General features: G+C 33.1%; 1 protein-coding gene across 3 annotated transcripts in view; it reads left to right on the forward strand.

Annotated features, from left to right (window-relative positions):
- Nucleotides 1-22,512, forward strand: part of LOC142333517 (uncharacterized) — a 69,815-nt gene that overhangs the window by 39,959 nt on the left and 7,344 nt on the right. For all 3 annotated transcript variants that reach the window (XM_075380785.1, XM_075380784.1, XM_075380786.1), the window contains 7 exons: nt 208-249; nt 2,164-2,196; nt 9,064-9,099; nt 14,688-14,723; nt 16,312-16,347; nt 18,238-18,282; nt 19,002-19,167. In XM_075380785.1, coding sequence (XP_075236900.1) covers nt 208-249; nt 2,164-2,196; nt 9,064-9,099; nt 14,688-14,723; nt 16,312-16,347; nt 18,238-18,282; nt 19,002-19,167 — 394 coding nt within the window. The remainder of the gene's footprint in view (nt 1-207; nt 250-2,163; nt 2,197-9,063; nt 9,100-14,687; nt 14,724-16,311; nt 16,348-18,237; nt 18,283-19,001; nt 19,168-22,512) is intronic.

Raw genomic sequence — 22,512 nt, forward strand, 5'->3', positions numbered from 1 at the left:
AACTGTTTTCGTATTTTCAATTTGTATTTTACATTGCACAAAAGAGCAATGGATACACACCTTGTATCTCGCCATCATTTAAAAAATATTTAATTTAATACTTCATAAAATATACACATTTTTGCATTATGTATTAAATATTATTTATAAATAAATAATATATTTGAAATTGTATTTTAACACTTAAATACACTTTCTTTCTTTCAGTGAAAAAAAATCTCTAATATCAGGAATCGATATTACTAAAACGTGAGTAAGTTTTATTATATTTATTTTTACATCGCGATGTACGACATGGTTGAAATAAGAACAAGAATTTCATTTAAGGAATTGAATCAAGTAACTTTCTTACTAATTTCAGTTCAATCTCCTACTACTGGGGTACATACACTCTCCAATTCTCAGAAAGTGAAACGTTTGTTTTTTTCTCGGACGTGAACCCTTTCTTATTATAATCGAATTTCCTTAAGTCGACCAAGCAAATGATAACTTATTGGAACTATCCGTAACTAAGGCTCAGGTTATTGCTTTGTGTAATTGAGATGTGCTAGAAGGTTGCCACTGGATATTCATGTTTGATACTGAGGCAAAATAGTACATCTATATTTCATTGTAGTTGCTTAATACGGAGTCCATCAACTTCTCTCTATCCATTGAACATCAATGTAGAAGTAGAGTGACTGAAAGATTTAACAAACGATAACGTTGACATTCATCATTTAACAATTTTTTTTAAACTTTTTTAATTTGAAATTTATTTAAACAAGCATAAAATGTTCAGCACCATCACCAGAATTTTTTGAAATTTGAAATGGTACTCTAGCATCCCGACATTTAGTTTTATAACACATCACTGTACCATCGATTTTGCAAAATTAAATTTGAAATAAATCGAACGTTAAACGTTACAGAAATTTTTTTTATTTTAGTCGAATCAACATCCTGTTTCTATTAAAATTAGATAAGAATTTTATTTTTATTTATTTCACCATATATTTTTTTATGTAAATATTTTCCCCTTCTATGATGCCCTCCGCTTCAGGTGAAACCAAGTAGTTTAGGGAGATGTGTTCTCTCATTTGTAGCAATGGAAAATGAGTTATTATTTGCTATGGTTTTATCCATTAAGTTTGACAATTAAAACCATAAACCATAAAGTTCGAAAGTTATTTGAAACCATAAATTTTTAAAATGACAAACCGTACCAGATTTTATAACCAAAGTTTTTTTTATAATTTATTTCCAAATATTCTCAGTCATCCTTAAATTTATAGTCACTAAGTTACTAGAGATAAAACATTTAGTTTGGTTATTGCTTCAGAAGTTCATAATTTAAATGTTGACTTTCCATATGATAATGATTATATACGATAATTAATTTCTTATAATGATAATGATCACACATTTTAAAAAACAGTTTGTCCTTTTTTACAAAAAAAAAAATATCTATTGTAGACACCAAATGACTTCCTTGTACGCCTATAAAATTACATATACACATTTTTTTAAAACGAAAAAAACAAAATTTTATTTTTATTAATAATTTCTGATATTTTAATTTTATTTTTATTTTTATTATTATAATTGAATTATTGTTTGTAAAATGTTTTTTACAATCATTAGTTAATAATAATTAATAAATCAATATATTTAAATAAAAACAAAAATAAAATATAAAGTCGGATGCGACCGATGTGCTTTCCCTTGCCGAAACTAGTCAAAATGGATTCAGATATGGTTAAAATGAATATTTCCGATGAAATCTGAAAACCCAAGTTTTTTCGTGATCACAATATTTCCTTTACTTCGTACAAGGAATTAAAAATGATTTTCTCGTTTACTCTCTCTCACTAATTTCTGGAATGAATATTAAACCGATTGGTTTGTATGTTATTAAGAGAAACTTAAAATAACGCATTTTTTACTTCATTTTTAGTCAAGCTTAGAAATTATTAAACAGATTGCAGTTTTTTATATTTTTTAAAAGTTTTTTTGGGTTTTCCAAATTTAATGAATTTTTTGTACAGATAAATTACATAAGTATATAATAAAATTATTTGTTGTATAACAGTTTTAACAATTATTTATATATTTACTATTAAAAATGTTACAAAAATTCATTTTATTAAATAAATTGATTGTAAAAAATTATTATGGTTTCAGGATTCCACATGAAACTCCGTCTGATCTTACTGAGTAAGTTCAATTTAAAATTTATTGAAATGACTTCATATTGAACAAATTTGTGTTGCGTGTTTGTGTGCGTGTGTGTGTGTGTGTGTGTGTGTGTGTGTGTGTGCGTGCATGTGCGCGCGCGCAAATTCTCAGTCCGTACGGCATGATTGTTAGTAAGGAAGAAATACATTTTTTTTCTGATTAGTGTGTAATAATACATAATGCAAATATGTTAATTAATGTAGATTGACAAAGCATTGCTCGATTATTTTCCTGGATGGATCAAGGGGAATCGTAGTTAAACCTTGATCGGAGCAGCATCACAAAATACACAATTAATTATAAAATAAAAAATGTTGGCCATTAAAGTACATTGTACTACTAAAAATAATAAACAGAAAATTAAATATAAAGTATAAGGTGATTAAACTTTACAGAAGAGGTTAATGAATGAAAATAATTCAAAAACATTATTTCATTTCTAAATTTAAAAAAATGATGTACCACGTTCAGGGGTTTTTAATCTTTTTAAATATTACTTAAAAGCTCACTAACAGAATAATTTAAAATACTGATTTAAAATAACATAATCTGGCCCATAACATCAAAAACAAGGCGGAAAACCTAGCTAAATATTTCAACACACTCCTAAATTGCGAAGAACCGACAGAACTCCTAAACTTTCACACCAGCATTACAATAATAACACCACCGGAAAACATTAACCCTTCCATAATAAAAGAAGTCTATCAAGCACTAGGTGAAATGAAGAATTAAAAAGCGGTTGGAGAAGATCAGATCTTTTTAGATATCTGAAAACATGCAGGAAAATCAGCACAAATCGTCCTTCATCAACAGGTTGCCAACATCTAAATCAACGAAGAACTACCAGAACACCGAACGACAGCCCTCATCTTCCCGCTAGACAAAAAAGCTGACAAAACAGACCCTAACAACTACAGAGAAATCTCACGCTTAGGCAAAAAATACAAAATTCTATCCAGAATCTTTCTCAACATGATCAGTTTACAACTCACGAAAAAACTAAGAGAATAACAAGGAGGTTGCAGAACTTGGAGGAGCTGTCCAGACTAGATTATGCGTGTTAGCTAAAATGGATTTGCTGTGGGAATAGTAATGAGGGAATGGCTAAAAAAAATGCTCAAAAAATGAAAATAATCCAAAAAAATCAAAATATACTGCCTTGGTTTTGCAACAACTGGCAGTGCTAGCCAATGATATCAATGAAATTAAAGCACAGATATTAGAACTTCATATTGTCAATAAAATTGTGCTCAAAATATCATTCGAAAACGCCGAAGTTATGTTTCAAAAACCCAACACAACTGAAAGAAGTAAACATAAATGGTAATAAAGTAAAAATGGTAACGCAATTTAAATACCTCGTAGAAATACAAATAACTAACGAAAAATTTCAATCCAAACACTAGCTAAAGCACAAAAACTAATCTACAGAAAAAAATGTCAATCGATAAATGCAAAAATAAGACACACAATTATAAAATCGAAAGTCACATGAACAATAGAAACACTCTTCCACCTAAACGAACATCACAAACCAACAGCTCCGGAAAAACGAAAGAAGAATTAGAGAAACCTGCATCAACAAAAAGTACCAGAAAGATGAGCAGTGGTGGATCATGCTCAACAATGTCGTGTACAGAAACTTACAACCCATCACTGATCCCATGTGTAAGAGAAGGCTACGATTCATTCAACATATCGTATGAATGAGGATTCGTGACTTCTGAAACAGCTGATACAGTACAACTTCTATTTGAGAACACCAAGACAGGATGTGCATATAATTCAGAGAAATAAAGAGGGGAAAAGTGAAGGAAATTAGATTACAACCGAAGACACCACAGATAAGATAGAATTAAACGTAAAAATCAACTACAAAAGTATCACTTTACACTCACGAGAAGGAAACTCACAACACGAATATTTTCAACATAAGAAAGGGCACGTAGATCTGAACGTATGAAAAAGTATGGAAGGACAACAAGGCCTGTAAAGTCGCTTTGAAAAGAATTGGTTAATGGTCTGACTACAATGATCCAACGTGGTAATAAAAGACGAAAAAATTATCAACGATTGATATTCAGCAATAAATTCAATCTGTAGCAGAGTGGTCACCAAATTGCCGTACGCGTACCACAGGGAGTACTCAAACTGATACGTACGTCAGACAAGTAGTATGAATAATTATTATTTTGATTACAAAATACATGACATAATACATAAACAAAAGAGTAAGTCCTACATAAAAACAGAGCAAAATACAAAACCTAATCGACAAAGAATATCAATTAAAATATTACACATCAAATGGTGATAAATGACATTAGTAAATAGTTAATACAGATTACACACACGATAAAGTTCAAAAGTAAATTATCGTTTGGAATTTATTCCAGTTTGCGAAATAGAAAACTAGACACATTAACAAAAGAAACCGCTAGTCATAACCCTTTTTAAAAACTAGTCTTGTAATAACAAACAATCTTACATTGTTCACTTGCAAATACCTTTGCTATCTACCTTAAAAGTTTATGAATGAAGTTTATTGCATTATTTCTTTCACTTATACACTTATAGTACTGTAACTCAAGTATTTCTTGGCTACTGGAATTACTCGTGGTGTCATCTTATTCGTATCACACTGGATTCAAGACTCTCCACGCTGGACTGCCGTCTCGCACTGTCGTCACGCAGACTAACACCTGTGACTCTCCTAGCTGGACCGACGCTGTAACGTGTCGTTGGACTAGTTCGCAGAACTCCGTTAAACCCACAACACTCACAGCCTCTCCACGCTGATCTCCTCACAGAACTGCCCTTGACTTGCAGATTTTGCGCGTATAACTGAATGGATTTTTGGGACTGACATTCCCATAGGGAGTCACTGCCAGGCTTTCGCCGATGACTCACTACTGTTAGTTCGTGGTAAGGGCTGGATTGAAAAGCAAAATTTAAAGATTTCTCTTGCCAAGACGAAGTATATGCTTCTCAAGGGTGCAGACAAATTATTGTACAGTCGTAATACCCACAATAGATATAAGGGCTGTGTGATCGGCCAAGTTAAATTTCATAAGTACGTCGAGGTTGCTGTTTAGCAACCAAATTAGGCAAGTAGCGACGGACGCCGTCGCTGTGATGCACAAGCTTAGGAGGATTGCTCGGACTGTCGTCATTTTACATGGTGTACCGTGGTGTCTTCAAGAGTATGGCCTCTTATGCTGCGTCCGTTTAGGCGCATATGTTGAACAGAAAAAACCTCTTATACAGGAATTTCAGGAGTGCCCAGGGCAGATTCTTAATAGGATGCACTGGTGTTTTTAAAACAACCTTCTGCTAGGCTACCACCGTATTGCGAAAGGCTGTCCCAATCGATTTAAAAAATCGGTGAATGTTCTGGCGGCCGGGTTGAATCGCGAAGAGGCAGAAAGGCCGAAGTATTTAGGATGCGGTTTCGAGCCGGGTCTGTACCGGGGCGGAACTGTGACAACAATACACCGATTTTAAATTTCGTTAAGTTGCCCATCTCCGGCCTGCGAAGAAGGTATCTTGAGCCTTGCGATGGCTGCATGACAGAAAGAATGGCACACCACGACTAAGGGAAGGACCTTGTATAGATTTATACAGGACTTGGGACGATGGTACGCCTCTCCTTCGTTTTATAGGGCAACGGGTGCCCAGGTGCTCTCCAACCACGCAAACTTGAACTAATATTTGTTTTGGTTCCGCCAGGCAGATGATGAGCTGTGCGTCTGCGGGGAGGTGCAGTCGAACGAACAGATGATGTTCGACTGCCCAGTTCTTAGGGGGGCCAGAATTCAGACCACCCTGGAACTTAGAGGTCAAGGGGAAAATTGGCCACTCATAAGCGGCGAGTCAATGTGGCGTGAGCCGCATTGTCGGACCGTGTGGGTGATCCTTGATGCCGTTGCTTTATTAACCGGCATCAGTAGTTTATTTAAGGAATGACTCCTACCTCGCTGCTGTGGTAAGCTACCAGAGAGTTATGGCTGGCCATCAGTCAATTAAAGTTCCAAGAACTTTAATATTGGTGGACAGGTACATGCTGGCATTCATGGACTTAAGCATGGCAGCGAATTGCTGTTTTGACGAGATAAATTTAATTTATTGAATATCATATATACCAGGGTTTTTTTTTTCAAGGTCCGATCGGTCACGAAATTAAAACCACAGTGAAAATAAGAAGTTTTTTATTTGTAACAAGTACTTACGTAGTTACGCTACTTCTCTACATAGTCGCCACTCCGATTTTGATATTTGTCGTGGCGTGGTACCGACTTTCCAATACCCTCGTCATAGAACGGAGCCGCCTGTGTTTTCAGCCATGTTTCTACGATGGCCTGCGATACTGAAGTCTCTCACTCACAATGGTGTAGAGAGCTGACCTTGAAGTTTCAGGAAACTAATTACGCAATATAGAAATTATGAACCGATTTCTGTAGAAATTACTTGACCTAACATATTGCATTCTTCTATGTGCACCTTATGTATGAATGAGCATTTATTTACCTGAAAAACGTAACAAATTTCCTTTTGTTTGATTCTAACACCTTATTCAATAATCAATTGCAATATTATCACTACATCACACTTTACCTAAGAAAAACAACAGCCACCATTTTGAAATTGAAAATTTTCTGAAGAATCATGATGAACATATTTCACCAAATAGCAAAGAGCCTTACTGAAAATTCTTTTTAAAACTGGAAAATTTGTTCGGCTCCAGCTTCATCACAAACTGAAGAAGTCATGTTAAAACAGGATCTCACTTCATTCAGTCAATAATTCTTAGTTAATTTATATATTTCTGTAAATACTGCATATTACTAATATTGCTTACAGCCACTAATTCTATATACGCGTAATTAACATCGCTTCCGAATTCAGGATTTTTGTTACAATAAGTTAATCTAGAGTTACGTCTTTACAAAGTTAATACTTATTGGATTTGGAATTTAAGTTGTTCTAACACGACTTCAGATTTTATATTAAAATTTATTTCATAGTTAATTTGAATGTGATTTTTAAAACTGCTTCAGTGTTAATTTTTTTTTATTTCTACGTTGCGAGTAATTAACCAAAAATAATAAGTGTTTCAATATTTTTTTTTACTTTCCTGATTATAGCGATTACGTGCTGTAGCAGCCTTTGCTAGACCGAAGAAGTACAATGATTTGTTAAAAAAAATCTAAAAAAAAATTTAATTGTTTTAGTTATGTATCCATAAGGAGACTTTTTTCTTTTCGATTTTGGCCTCTAAAAGACCACGTTCCATCCAATCTTTGCCCAATATTCTATAATTTTTTGAGTTTTCTGTCTATTCTTGAGCACCGTTATTTTTTCTTTTTCTTTTTTGAACCCTGTATTGATTCAATTTTCTCTTTTTATACTTTTTAGTCTGATAGTTCATTTTCTGAAATGTTCTGGTTCTTAAGATCGATTTTATCCTCTTTCATTCAATTAATTTCAGTCTTCCTTTTATAAAAATAATTAAATATTTGTTTTGCGAAACGATAATCAGCCGTTCTAAAATAAAAATAATCTTCGTTTTTTTCATTGTTTTTATTAAATTTTTTGTGTGTTAGTAAATTTCTTGGTTAATTCTCAGTGTGTTATTGCCGTTTTCATAAATTGGGTCTAGAATTTTCGGAATTATTCTTCTTTCTATTTTTTTGAACTCTTCCATTTTTAAATTTAAGTTTAGGGATTCACAAGAGTAAAGATATTGTGGTTTTATAACCGTACTGTAATGCCTAATATTTTTGAAAAAACTTTTGGAAAGATATTTTTATTTTTTTTTTTTAACTTTTTTTTTTATTTATTTTTTGTTATATTTTCTTTTCTTAACTATATCTTCGTTCAAAAAAAAAGAGTTAATGGATATTTTTGCATTCAAAATTTTATTAGATAAACAGGCCTGAAAAATACTATAGGTTTCGCCTATCCTACTTAAAAAAAAAGTAATTAAAAAAATTATTTTAAATCCATCTCGCAAATTACCCATTGCATTTAAAGTGTGAAATCTTAGTTTCTTAATAGCCCTTACTCTAGTTTGTATTGAAAAAATTATCCAAAATTTTAATCCCCTTCCTAGAAAATTGCAACTACGTTTATTTAAAAATTGTGGCTGTATCTTTGTAAATTTTAAACAATTCATTTTTTTACTTTATTATCGTCTTTTACGAATAGTTTTCTTAAAAATTATTTTTACCGGAACGCTTCCTCTTGCGTATGGGAATCCCCAAAATGAAAAAAAAAAGTTTTTATAATTTCAAATCTTTAATGCTTAAACGTATTTTTTTACAGTAAAATAATTTAAGACTCCTCCACTGATGAGGATCATTTTTACTGATATATAATTTAATTTATTTAAATAAATTTATTCAATATTTTAATCATTAAAAAAGCTTTCAGATGTATTAGCCCCCAAATTTTCAAAAAAATTTTAATTTAAATTTTAAATTTTCAAAAATTTTTTAAAAAATGTTTGAAAATTGTGATACTAATATATTATTATTAAAATTGTTGTTTATCGTTTTATAACTGTTATAAATAAAAATGAATCGCATAACTTGACCGGCGTAGCCAGGAAAGTTACGCAATTCAGTGTCGAGTTATTAAAACAGTAGACAGCATGAAATGTGCGAGTTAATTATATTGCTCATGTTGACTACAATATAATACTAACAGTATTCTTTATTTCCCAACCTTTAGTTTCAAAGATTCTATTCCAGAAGAAGTTTCAGATGCTGTGGAAGCATCAGAAAGTAAAGAGATTAAGATGAATGTTATTATAATTTATATCTTGGGATATTTCTGTTTTAGGGATATGGAACAACTTGGCGATGTTGAATTTGTAACGTAAGTATTTTTAAATGCTCTAACCATGCCATAATCAAATAGGTAACCAAATTTTCATCTTTCTCCTTTAACATCACGTTTCAAAGACTTTTATTTTTGTTTTCTTTTTTACCTGTCATCCATGTTTCCCTACAATCAAAATACAATTAAAATTATTTTTAAGTATATCTTTCTAGTTTTGAGATCTCTATTTGATTTCATACTGGATTTTTTTCTTGCAGCCTCCTTCTTCTGGGATCCTAGTCTGCTTTCGATCACTACCTTATTTCAGTCAACTTTTTAATTTAAATACCTGATTTACAAATTCTAGCAGTAAAAATCATATACAATTTACTTTCACAAGTTTTTAAATTCGAATTACTATCCGTTTTATTAAATTCATATCTTTGTTCACTCTTACTTCTTTTTAAATAAATTTCTTTTCTAGCAGTAAATATGGACAGTTCCCTATTTCTTTTAACCAGTGTTTTTGGTTTCTCTTTATAAAATAAAGTTGTTAGCGAATTTCAACTTACTTAGCGTTTCATCTTGGACACTTACTCCTTCTCGCATTTTTCCTTCAATTCCTGATTTGTTTTTTCTATATACAAGTAGAAAAGCAACAGAAACAGAATGCACAGTTATTCTTTCTTTCTCTAACGGTCCTTTACTTTTCTTCATATCTATTACTTATCAGTTTATCTTTTCTATTCTTTATCGTTGGTGCCTAATTATTGTTTATAAATTAAATTTATATTAACTGTTCATTTTTAACTGTTTTCATATATTTTTTTTTATAGATTAATAAATATGACAAATAAGAAAATAATATCGACTAAACCAAAAGTTATTTTAACAATTATTAATTTCTACCAACATCGATAAGTTCGATTCGTTTAAGTTTCTTTTTATAGATGGAGAAAATATTAGTTATTTATTTTTTAAATATTTTGTAGTAAACAAAGGAACAAAATAAATTCTGTGTAACATTTATGTCATCTGTTAGTAACTTTTTTCACCTATGAGTTAGGTAACCGAAAAAACTTACTCTGTTTATACATACAGCCGGTCATTTTTTTACCCAATAAGGTGTATAATTTTTTTATTAAAATTTAGTTAAAATATTTACTCTCAAACCATAATTTTATGGTAGTCATCCCTTTTATAAAGTTTATTACAAGTTTTATTTGAAGGACATAAAACCTATATTTCTATCCAAATGCTATATATATCTGTGGGTATATATGGGTATTTGAGGGTATATATATATATATATATATATATATATATATATACCCTCTTTCATATATTTTACTGTACGTTTTCTGGAAAATATTTTATAGCATTTAGGTTAGTGATGTGAATACCTATTTTTAGTAGTAGTAGTAGTAGTTGAGTTTCTAAAATTATTAAACCATTAAGATACATAGACACTAAAATCACAGTCACCAATTAAAACGTATTAAAGCCTTTTCAAGTTCCAACTGATCCCATTAGCAATTTCTATACTTTATCTAATATTTTATATAAATCACCGATCAGGAGCAACCTCTGTGTACCTTTTTTTTCATTCGTTAACTGTGTTGGTGTCGGACTCACACGGGTTCGGCTAGATGTTGATGTTAGGAGCCTATGTGTGCCCGCACCCTACCGACCAAAACTCCTATTTCAGCGTTCCTTCCACCCGAGGTCGAATCAACAGTTAAGTATAATACGCAACCCCAGGGATGCCTTTGTGCTCGGAGGTCAAGAGGTATCCGTGCCTTATCATCACCACCCATCCACGCAAGCGCGGACGAACGACGGCTCCGCAGAAGGCTGTCCATCACCCCTTGGCTCTCCAGTCAGTTCTTCACCTGTATTCAGGACTTTTCAGCTTTGCAACACGCTTCGACTTCATGAAGCTACAAACGTGTCTACGTCAATTCCCAATTATTTGACGCAGTTATCAATCTGTAGAGGCTGATCTCCTAGCTTCAGATTTATCTGTCCCACCACTTTCCTTCCAGTAAGATTTGTATGCTCGCGTCTGTGTGGAGCTAATGTAGAGCAATGTTTCTGCATCCAAATTTAATCATGTTTAGCGCCTCATTTCCTCTGATGTCCAGCTCAGCCTTCGTCATCTCACTAACCAGTACGGCTATGTCATCAGAAAAAGCAATCGTCTCAGCACCGTCCGGCCAAGGAAGTCGAAGCACACAATGGAATGTCAGTTATCCGTAGAAATGGGCCCAATACTGATCCTGTTGCACACATGCTGAAAGCAGAAGTTGCAGGGCCCATCCTTGTGTACTAGCCGTCACCCAACGGTCGCGGAGATATTCCCCGACCTGCCGTCTCAGGTAGTCGCTGATTCCTTTGTCACGAAGCGCAGACATAACTGTCGTCCACGACACACTACCGAACGCACTGCGACGTCGAGCATAATGAAAAACGGCATGCGCCTGGTCTTCCATGTCCCCTGTTTTGTGGCGACCGCCTAATTGACCACTTTCATTACTGCCTGCACTGTTGATCTTCCTGGCCAAAATCCGTATTGGTTGGGGTGGATTTGCCGACATTGGTAATAAGACGTAACGGGCGATACTCGACACCATGACCTTCTCTAGCTTGCGTGGGGAGGAAAAACAGGCGCGATTCTTTCCAGCAATCCGGGAAGCATTTGTTTTCAAGACCGTAGTTCAATACATCTGCCATTTCCCATAGCACTTTCAATATTAAACCCTTCAAAACCGCCGCTGAGATGCCATTTGGACCGAAACTCTTCTTGTTGTTCAATTTGGCTATAGCCTTATACACCAGCTCTTGTGAGAAGCGTTTTGCCTCGCAATCAATAACATCAGTAACACCGTTAATAGCACGGGAAAAAGTTTGATAATCTGCTTACTCCTTCGTGAAGACGGATGATTGTCTGCCGAAACGCTTCATCGCTATTTGATAAGCCCGCCCCCACGAGTCTGCATCTAAGTTTCTACCATTACTGATTTTGTCCGCCACATTTGAGACCACTAAAGCCAACTGCGCTTGTGACAATTTAGTGGGTTTCTGGATATTGGCGTTATGAAACAACACATCGTCTATATCCAAAAGGGTGGACAAGTGGTCGTTTGCTGTCTCCTTACTTAAGATTCTCCAGTGACATCTATTATGGCCCCAGACACCATCAAGTATTGTTAGATCCAGCGGAGAAGCATGGCCTCTTGCCTTGTAAGTGGGCGTATGGTCATCGATATAAAACATCCTGGTCATGTGAATTAGGTCTACTAGCACATCGTCTCTACGATTGGTATACCGGCAGCCTGCAACTACTGATTTGCAATTCATATCACCCACCAAGATGACACTTTTAGGCGACCTTATTATAATCTCATGAAACTTAGTCATATGTTGTTCAAACTCGACTAAGTCAAAATTTGGGCTGATGTAAACACCAATGTGTACTTCACTCGACAACTCGAGGGCAATCAGTCCTGGACCTCAAACAAACAGCTGGCGTCCCAACCTGCCACTGACGTTCTGTACCGCAACGTCAGCCTTTAAATCGGTACACCAATCGCTCCTGGCTGCTGTATATCTATTAAACTCTGTAGTAATTAAAAAATTTACGCAGATACCTCTACCTACCTTTCCCATCAGATAGTTACAGAGTATATTGCGATATGCGGATGATAATATTATTCTAAACATTGCTAGCAGGGCCGCACGTCACGCCTCCAGTGCAGTGATCTCTACTCTCACAGTTTAGACATAATTTCGGCTCTGGACAATCTCTTATCTGGAGTCCTTTTCCGCCATAATTGTAACAAAGCTCAGTCCTGTCAGACCCCGGACACTACGCACTCCTATGCCCAACATTTCAGCAACGATAACATCTGTTACTGTCTTCTCTTATGTACGCCCAACAATGGATTCACCCTGAATGTATTCGATTCTTACTCAACATATTGGCGGTCTTGTACGTCGTTACAGTTGTGACATTCTGTGTATGGTCAGATGCCTTCCACACTGAAGTGATGCAAAACTCTTCATTAACACCGATCAGTCTAGCTACAGCCTCTCTGATTTCTTGTTCACTTGTGTGGACGACAGACTTTCTCTCTGCGTGGTCTAAGGTCTACTTGTAAGTCGGCTGCCTTCTCACGTAGAACAGCTGTAAATTGTTTCGCATTCTCCGCTTCTTTAATACGCACTTGTAACTTCTCATCTCATTCCTGCCTTTACGAAACGACAGTACTTCACCCGCTTCATCCTGCGTGACGGCGGACTTCAGTGTCTTGATTAGGTCCGCGTAGAACCTACCATGTACTCGCACCACAACCACCGGCTCTCCTCTACTTGAGGTGGGGATCGCCTAGCAGAGGCAGACCTCGATCTCGATAGCCATGACCACTGAAACAGTTTTCTCACAAATCCTGTACAAGTACACATATAACTTCCTGAGGAGTACTCCAAATGGTCCGCCAGGCAAAACGAAAACTGTATATTCTTACACTTTTCCAATACATGTCTGAGTGATTTAAAAATCTTATTCAAAGACTCCCTTATTTTATATCTAACCGCTGTGGAGAAACAGAGTCCTCTCCCATCAACGACGAAGCGTTGCGAATTATATCGCCGGTTTAAATCTAGCCGAACCTTGTCTATCTCGAAAAAGTTCGAGATAATCTCCAGCAACGCCTCATAAATCAACTCGCCTGCAATTAGTCTACTAATATCTTAATCTTTCGCCGGTTTCGTCTGCGTGGCCTGATTTATCAACCTCAGGGAAACAGAACATTCTGTGAAGTGCTTCAAACGTTTGTATATTTCATCGAGCTCCCGCTAATCTTGGGAGATATACTTGGCCAACTCCGGTCCGGTATTTTGCTTAGAGCCAAAAGCGTAATACTAAGTCTGTTTGGTCAACTCTTTTAAGCTAACCTGCGGGGTTCCTTCCTCATCTGACGACCACACTTGCAATACCCTCTTCTTACCTTCACATCTGCGATACGCTGTTCTGTTAATCCGGTCGGAGGAAGCCTGGAAACGCGAGTTTGTGGGGTCGCCGGGGAGTCCTGCACTTTCCTTAAACTCGAGACAACTGTACTGGGAACTTAACTCGTTGTCTTCTTCCATGGTTATCTTCCTGGTACTCATTAATACTCAAAACGTACTGTACGCCAAATCCCAAGTTTATTGATACTCCACAAGGAAGGGTCCGAGGTACTTTGAAAAGGAGCTCCGAGAATTTTTAAAATCTATTTTTCTACTATTATTTTTATTTATTAAACAAAGATGCAGAAAATTTAAATGATTTTATAACGTTTCTTATTTAAGTACATATCAAAGTAATACTGACAGCGTAAAAGGATGTCTTTTAGAATAATTTTCAGTAAATTATTAAAAGAAATTTAATACGGGTTGGTAATTTTTTATTAAGTAACAATGGAAGAATAAATTCTTCTCTTTTTGTTGGGTAAGATATTACGTTGTTATGTAAACAGTTTTGTTAGTTGATTTGATAGACATATTTCTTTGTTCTTTCTCTAATATAGTTTCTGCACTAACTTATAAAGATATAAGGGATCGTTTGCTATAATAACGTAGTAATTAATTCATTTTTGTTCCAGAATGGACAGCAATGTTGTTTACGCATACAGTAATAGGTAAGTTGATAAATAAGTTTATTTTATCGTTTTCATACACAAAAAAAAACATTTCCTTAATAATTATAAATATAATTAAAAATAATTATGAAAATCTTTTTTTACTCACTCATTTGAAAAAAGGTCTAAGAGTTGGTGATGTGTTGATAGCGATAATGTTAAAAAGGTTTTTTTTGTTGCAAATCTGTTGTTTAACAGTTGATTGTAGAAGTCAAAGTTTCTTAGGTTCAAATCTTTGTAAAGGCAGCTGTTGCTCTTTTAATGAATTGAATACTACAAAGTGAATTTCGGTATTCTTTCACGGTTGGGATTCAATTAACCACACGGCTGAGAAATCACTGGAACGTGGATATTAGGAAAGAAAAACCAAATTTATTTTAATGTAAAATTGTTTACGACTATCCTCAAGAATTTGTGATAACATTTTTGAAATACATTATTAATGAAAATAAGTTCGATATTACAGTAAATGAAATTAATAAAAGATAATAAAATACATGTTATTTTGAAACAGATAAGGTTTTTGATATCAGAAGCTTTTATCAATAAGATGTTTTATTAAAAAATTAATTAATTAACATACTTGTATTTTATAAGTGAAAAACAAAATATATATATTTTATTAAATTTAGTCGACTCACTTTTTCAATATACAAATAAATTTGTCAGAGATACTGATGACGTTTTGATGACACATTTTTTGAAAGTATATTTTTAAAGCGCTTTTTAAAACTCTTCAAAATAGGTAATCTAAAAAGTATTGATTCTTTCCTACATACGATAGCATTACTGTATTCTGGCAAAAGTCGAGCAAAGCAAAAGGTGGAGGCATATAAGCAACCGAGACATCGTAAATGAACTAAATATCCATCAGCAAACAGTGTTAAACCATTTGAAGAAAGCCGGTTACAAAAAGAAGCACTATGTTTGGTGTCACATGATCTGACTCAAAAAAAACTAAACGATCGAATTTCTGTCTGCGAATCTCTACTAAAACTTAATGATATCGAGCCATTTCTGAAGTATTTGATCACATATGATAAAAAGTGGATAACATACGACAATAATACGAAAAAAATATCGCGGTCGAAGCGAGGAAATACTCCACGGTCTCTGGCAAAGCTCACTCAGGACTGACGTCCAGGTAGTTTATGCGATGCGTTTGGTGTGATCGGAACGGCATCGGGCATCAAGAGCTGCTGCCGCCAAAGAATTTTGAAATTAAATTAATTCATAATTCTAACATCTAAATAGGTCTCTTATAACAACTTTTTTTAACATTATACAGTTAAATAATAATAATATTGTATATTATAATATTTATAATTAATAATAATATATAACTAAGTTAATAAATATAACTAAAATTAGGAATATTTAGGTTTTCAAAATTATAAAGTTTACTTTTCACCCTGGTAGCATATTTCTTTCGATTTAATAAGTGATTATTTCTATTTTATAGTTTAAACAACGTTTTATTATTTAGAGTAAACACAAAGAAAAATATTTTTAATAACTAAGTAAATCATATATTAGTAAAGCAAAGTATTTCACCTTCATAACCGATTACCGTTTAATAATTTTTCAGTGGAGGTGTGCTAACCGTAAAGAAATTTCTCGTAAGGTAAGCATTATTTTACAAAAATTTTATGTAGGTAATTACACTATTACCTTTCTATGTTATAAAAAATGTTTATCAGAAGTTTGCTGAGAACATGTAAACTTTGTAAGCAGTCATAAACGATGTATATCTACAAGTTAAAATAAAGCAAACTACTTACTTTCTGTTTTTTATTTATTAAGAAAAGAATTTGGCTAAATTTAGGTTTCAAATATACGGTGAGGAAGTACTGTATTTCCTGAGAAAATTAATGATCTGTTAAAGATTACCAATATTCCTGCTTTGACACACCCATCATAATTTTGGTTTACTTCTATGTTCCTTCCAACAGGATGATATTAAAAACCACCGATGCAATCCTTTTTTATGACACTTTTATAAAACTTTTATTATTATAAATTTGTACTATTGTTTACAACATAAGAATTTAAACAACAATTATATTTTTAAAGTAAAACTTTAATGTAATAATGTATTGTGTAAATCACTTGAAAAGTGAAGATAATGTGAATAAAAAAATCCCTTTTATTCAGATTATCTCCTTCCGATGTAATCCGGAAGGTTGAATTAGATTAAACCGCTTGCTAAGTAGCGATAAAAAAGATTTCTACCTTAAAGTTAAGAAAAACTCAAATTTACTCAATACGAAAATGGTTGCATGTGAAAAAAAATTTCATATGTTTAGCATACGACAAGCCCTTTCTTCTTACAATTCAATCAATATTTTGGTCATCCCATGCCATAAATGTTATGTCATCCCAACCACAACAGCAGTAGTCATCAAACTTCTTCATATTTCCCTTATCTCTTTGTGCAAAACAAATCCGTAAACAATACCGGCCTCTATTATAATACCAGAAGAGATGATGCCACCACTTTTTACTCTTCCGATATATCTCGTATGTTTCCTTTATTTGGTCAAATTTATCGACACATTTCATATTTTGTTTATAATCGATTAATACTACCGGATAATAAATTGACGTCCATCTTTCAGCTTCCGCGTCGTTTGTTTTATCTCTTCTGCATTATGATAATTTAAAAGTAAATGCACTGCTCTATTATCTTTCCATTTTACCAAGGCCAACCCATGACTGCGTATAGCCCACACGTAGTCTCCTCCTTTCATGGAATTCTCACTTATATATGTTCAAATATTCTGGTGGTTTGAGTTGACTGTACAAGCATAATTACCTTGTTTTTTTCAAATCAGTAACTAGAGCCGGGCTAGAAATAAATAATTATCAAAATAAATTGTGTGGTTTCTATATTTTACTTCTTCAGTCGTTGATTTAACAACAGTTCGGAAATGAAATTGAAAAAAGTAAAATTTGTATTTTGTTCAGTTTATTAATAATTAATTATTATAAGAGTTCTGTACCCGAAAACTTTCTAACCGACAATATAAACTTTAAAGTTATATTTTTAAAATACAGTAAATTTTTGTTGTTTGCTGATTATTTTAGTGTTTATATCTAGAATAGTGGGTGGATTTTATTTAGAGTTTCAAAAAATCTAAATAAAAAAAGATGATATAGCGGTATAGTGGTACATATTTTGGATCCTCCAATTTTACATAAGATTTCATGTATATGAATATTTCAAGGAAAGATTGTAACATTGAACTACCGTTAAAACATACAAGAAATAACTTATCTAGAAATTAATATAAAAGTCTGTAATATTTACAGATATAACAGTAATTATTTTAATCAAACGGAAACAAAGCACTTGAAGACTAGTAGTATTAATAGCAGATATAATATGTGCCTATAAAGCAAGGTATTAGGCTTCAAACTCTTCAGTAAAGATATTATAATGCGACTACAGCACGGATAATAGTTCTGTGTATTGTTCAGAATTCTAACTCGCTGAATTCTGTTTGTGTTTCAGTGATGAAGAAAAAGAAGAGGAAATAATTGACAAAACTCTAATACCGTAAGTGATTTTTTTTTTTACTGGAAGAGTATAAAAATTAAAATTAAGTTATATACTGTTACATATTACTTTCATTACTTGGTTTATTTCAGCGTTAAATATCGTTAATTTGTCATTCGAATACAACTTAGGTATCGATTTTTTTCTACTAATTTTATAAGAAATGTTACATTCTCGAAATGATATAAGGAACACTGTACTGAAACTATTACCTTTATACGAATAATTTAAAGAATAATTTCGAAACTGTGGTCATGGATTTTGATGGTATCGTACGCTGAATCGCCAATATCGATCGGTACCTATTACTCTGAGATTAACTGAGAAAAGTATCTCTTAACAGTACCTTATTATGTAATGGAGTTATTCCCCGTTAATTTGAATTTTTTAGCGGTTTTGGACTCAACACCATTTCCTAGTTTAATTCTCAATTGAAAGTAGCGATCGCTTACTTTTCCTGCGGACTCTTTTATTTTTAATTTTTTTTTTTTTTTTTTTGTTTTAGTCATTTAATTTAATTGTATGTGTAAGTTGCATTTTTACTTGAATAAATTTTTTAGGAGGTTAAATATTTTAAACAATATATTTTAAAAAAACCACAAAACTATAATTATCATCTTTGTGTATATATTATAACATGGACCTAAACTTGTGTGTGTAATGGTAAATAACAATTGTATAATTTACTAAGGTTTGTTTATTCTTACGTTTGTTTTCAGATGCACTTTACGTTTAGATACCAACGAGGGAATAAATGGATTTGCAGAAAATCTATCTTCAATTTTTGATAAAAAATCAAAATCAAAATTCCAATCGATTGTATTTAAAAAACACCAGTTTGAAATGCATTTTTCATACATATGTAAATTTAAATTTAAAAGCTCCGTAAGTATACTTGTTCAAGACATACGTAGCAACTAGAAAAGGGAAAACTATAAATGTAAATATTTAAAAAGAAAAATAAGGACTTTAAAATATAAACTATTTGCGCGCCCATATACACACAAAAATACGTATGTATGAAAGTCGGGAAATTTTATAACTTTCCGACTATCGAGATCTTGGCCCTCGACAAATTGCTACGCAATTTGCTACGACAAATTGCTACGCAGGAGGAAATTTAAGTTGAAAATTAAAGTATGCGAGGATGCGTGTGAACAGGATTTACGTCCAAAAATGATTCTCCTCTTTCAGATAAATTTAGATATACGGAACTTAACGTAATCGTATCTCTCTATGACACCGAGTTACTGTGCCAAAATGAATTGGCGGAATCAATGCTCCATATACAAAAACCACTTTGAGAAATTTCATCTAAATCCTTCCCTCCGGTTTGAAGGTATAAATATGAAAATAAAAATAAGAAATTAAAAAAGAAACATACATATGTACAAATATCTTTATGAGAATGTTGTATTCTAAAATTATAGATAGTTATTTTTGTGTTTGAAATGTCAATATCTGGGAAAACCCGGAGATGCAATATTTAACCCGATTATCATACTTTAACTTCCACGGAATAATGTAATACCGAATACTGTTACTATTAGTTGTGTTACTGTATTGTATTTACTCTTAGAGTGATATAGCTTAACTGTGTAATCAGGAAAGAAAAAATACGCTATAGGTCAAAGTCAGCCTGCTCTTAACTGGGGCGAGCAGATTGCCACCATTTTAAAGATCGTTATCAGCAGTCGATCGCTATTTTAGCAATCATACAGTTTAAAAAGGTTTCTGACAGTGATATCATTTTATTAAATCAAACTCGACACCATTTCAGTGTAATGAAGCTTATTTATCTAATTATATTAATGTGATGTTAGTAAAATTACGGTTTGAATAGAAAATTACAATTTGCTGAATGTATCATTAATATTAAGCGACTGTTAAATTGGTTTACCGTGATTTTATTAGAGTGGTATAATCGGAAAAATGTACAGTTTTAGAATGAAATTCGTTATTTTACTTTATTTGACACGGAAAAGTCAGTATTCAGATCAATATTATTTTGTTATAATAAGCTATGTAAATAACTTTAAAGAAAAAATTCTAAGTATATTTATTGCGAAAAAACTACAAACATACAACACGTTTCTAAGTTAGAATGAAAATGATTTATAGGTTATTTTGAAAACATCGATTAATAGCAGTACAACCTGTGCGTCGAATAAATTCACCGATTTTATTCTAGATTGTTGATAAAAGGCGGGTTTAATAAAGTCTGTACTTTAAGTTTAATTCTTTATCTTACTTCAGTAATACTATCGAATGCATTACTGTCCGGTACTGTATCGTAGAAAGAATATTAAGAAATTAAACTTGTCACAGACATAAATCGTTATTCTTTTGTTTTTATTAAATCATTAAATACTAAATATATTTTTCACTCGATTTGTTGCACTGATTTACTTTGATGAATGAGTTAAAACAGAAGTGGAAATGTCTACCGAGGCATTTGCATCGGGACATTTGCATATTAACTAATGTCAAACTGATGACTGTAATAAGACGAACTTTGGTAAAGGCCATCAGGGCTAGTAACGGAGGAAATAGTTTGGCGACAGGAATCGTCACAAAAGAGGTCCCTTAAATTAGATCTGTTTATAAATAAGAATAAACAAAACAATAAGCTTGTTTCAGTAAGACTTTATAATTTTTTTCTCAACAGTGTTCTGTTTTCAGTCTGATGGCAAAAACTTCTCTTGTATCATTTTCGTAAACGAAAACCAAATTTAAGTTTTAAATGTAGTTAATGAATAGATTTCTTTAATATAGTGAGATCAGTCTATCTTGTATACCATGATAGTATACACTATAACTCCACATTGTACTATTATACAAATGGTGGTAGTAGTTTTTGTAGTAGTAGTCATAATTTATTTTCTTTTAGGGAGACAGAAGAGGAAGCAAACAGATAAAAGTAGCAGCAGAAGTGATGGCGGTGGAAAGGAGAAATCGAAGCAGAATGGTGGTGAAAACTCAAGCGAATCTTCGCTACTTTCTAGTTCTTGTGTACAGGATCAATCGTATTTTCATAATGATGTGGGCGGCTTGGATGTTCGTTTCGTATTACCTCATCTCAAAAAATATAAATTTTAAAAACCTGTAGGTCATCAACTCCATGTTATGCCTCTGCTAAGGATGCTGTGCAATTAAAAAAAAATTCAAATACAGTTATTTGGCGGATTATACTCCTCGGCTGGTGTGTTCCAAGAAATTAATGGGAGCGTTTTGCATTTATTGTGTGTTGTTTCAAGCAACTAATATGGATGGTGTTTTGGTTTCTTTCGGAGTGAGGCAGTTTACTCGCTATAAAGATATGCACGAATTTGCAATATCTCACACAGAATGTTTGACCACAGAAGCAGAATGTTTTGTTGAAAATATCACCGTCGATGTACAGATGATTTCTGTTCACCAACAAAAAATACAAGCCAACAAGGAAATTTTTGCATCAATAATTTCGATTGTCATATTTTGTAGTACAAAATCAAGCAAATGTATCTTTTAGATGCGAAGAAAAATAATGATGGTGTTTTTGAAGACTGCATAAAACTCAAAATTGTTGCCGGTGACCACATTTTAAAAGACAACTTAGAAAAGAACGCAAAAATGCCACGTACGTAGATTAATTAATAATGTCACTGAAACAGCGTTTTTCTGAAGAGGACTTGCTCGCATTCTCATTGCTTACATTGCACCCTCACATAATGCTCGATATGACGTATGAAGATTTTAAAAACTACTAGTTATGTACAATTTTAATGATTTGTACGGTGAAGCTGAACTTTAATACAACCAACGGAAAGAAAATAGGTCCCGAATGCCGAACTGGAGGAGATAGAACTAGCTGGAATAGTTAAAGAAACCCAATTGTTCTACCTACTCGTAAATCAGACGCTACTAATCTCACTTGCACAGCCCTGAATAACGTGCATTACCGAAAGATCCTTCAGCTCCTTACGAAGAGTAAAAACTTGGTTATCGTAAACAATGACAGAATATCCAGTTGTCGGTCTTAGCATGATGACTGTGCAAAAAAAGAGGGTTCTGGAAGCTAAAAATAAATTTGAGGAAGAAATTTCGTCAAGATTTTGCCAGAAATCTCGTAGGTTGTTGCTGAATTAAGATTTAGATAGCTTCGAATAGCAATGCAACTTATTAATTTTAGGGTTTTCAAATAAAACCATTTTTTAACAAAAAAAGTTATGTAATTTTTGCCCCCTCCTG

Source organism: Lycorma delicatula, chromosome 12 (assembly GCF_047948215.1).
Source record: "Lycorma delicatula isolate Av1 chromosome 12, ASM4794821v1, whole genome shotgun sequence".
NCBI lineage: Eukaryota > Metazoa > Arthropoda > Insecta > Hemiptera > Fulgoridae > Lycorma > Lycorma delicatula.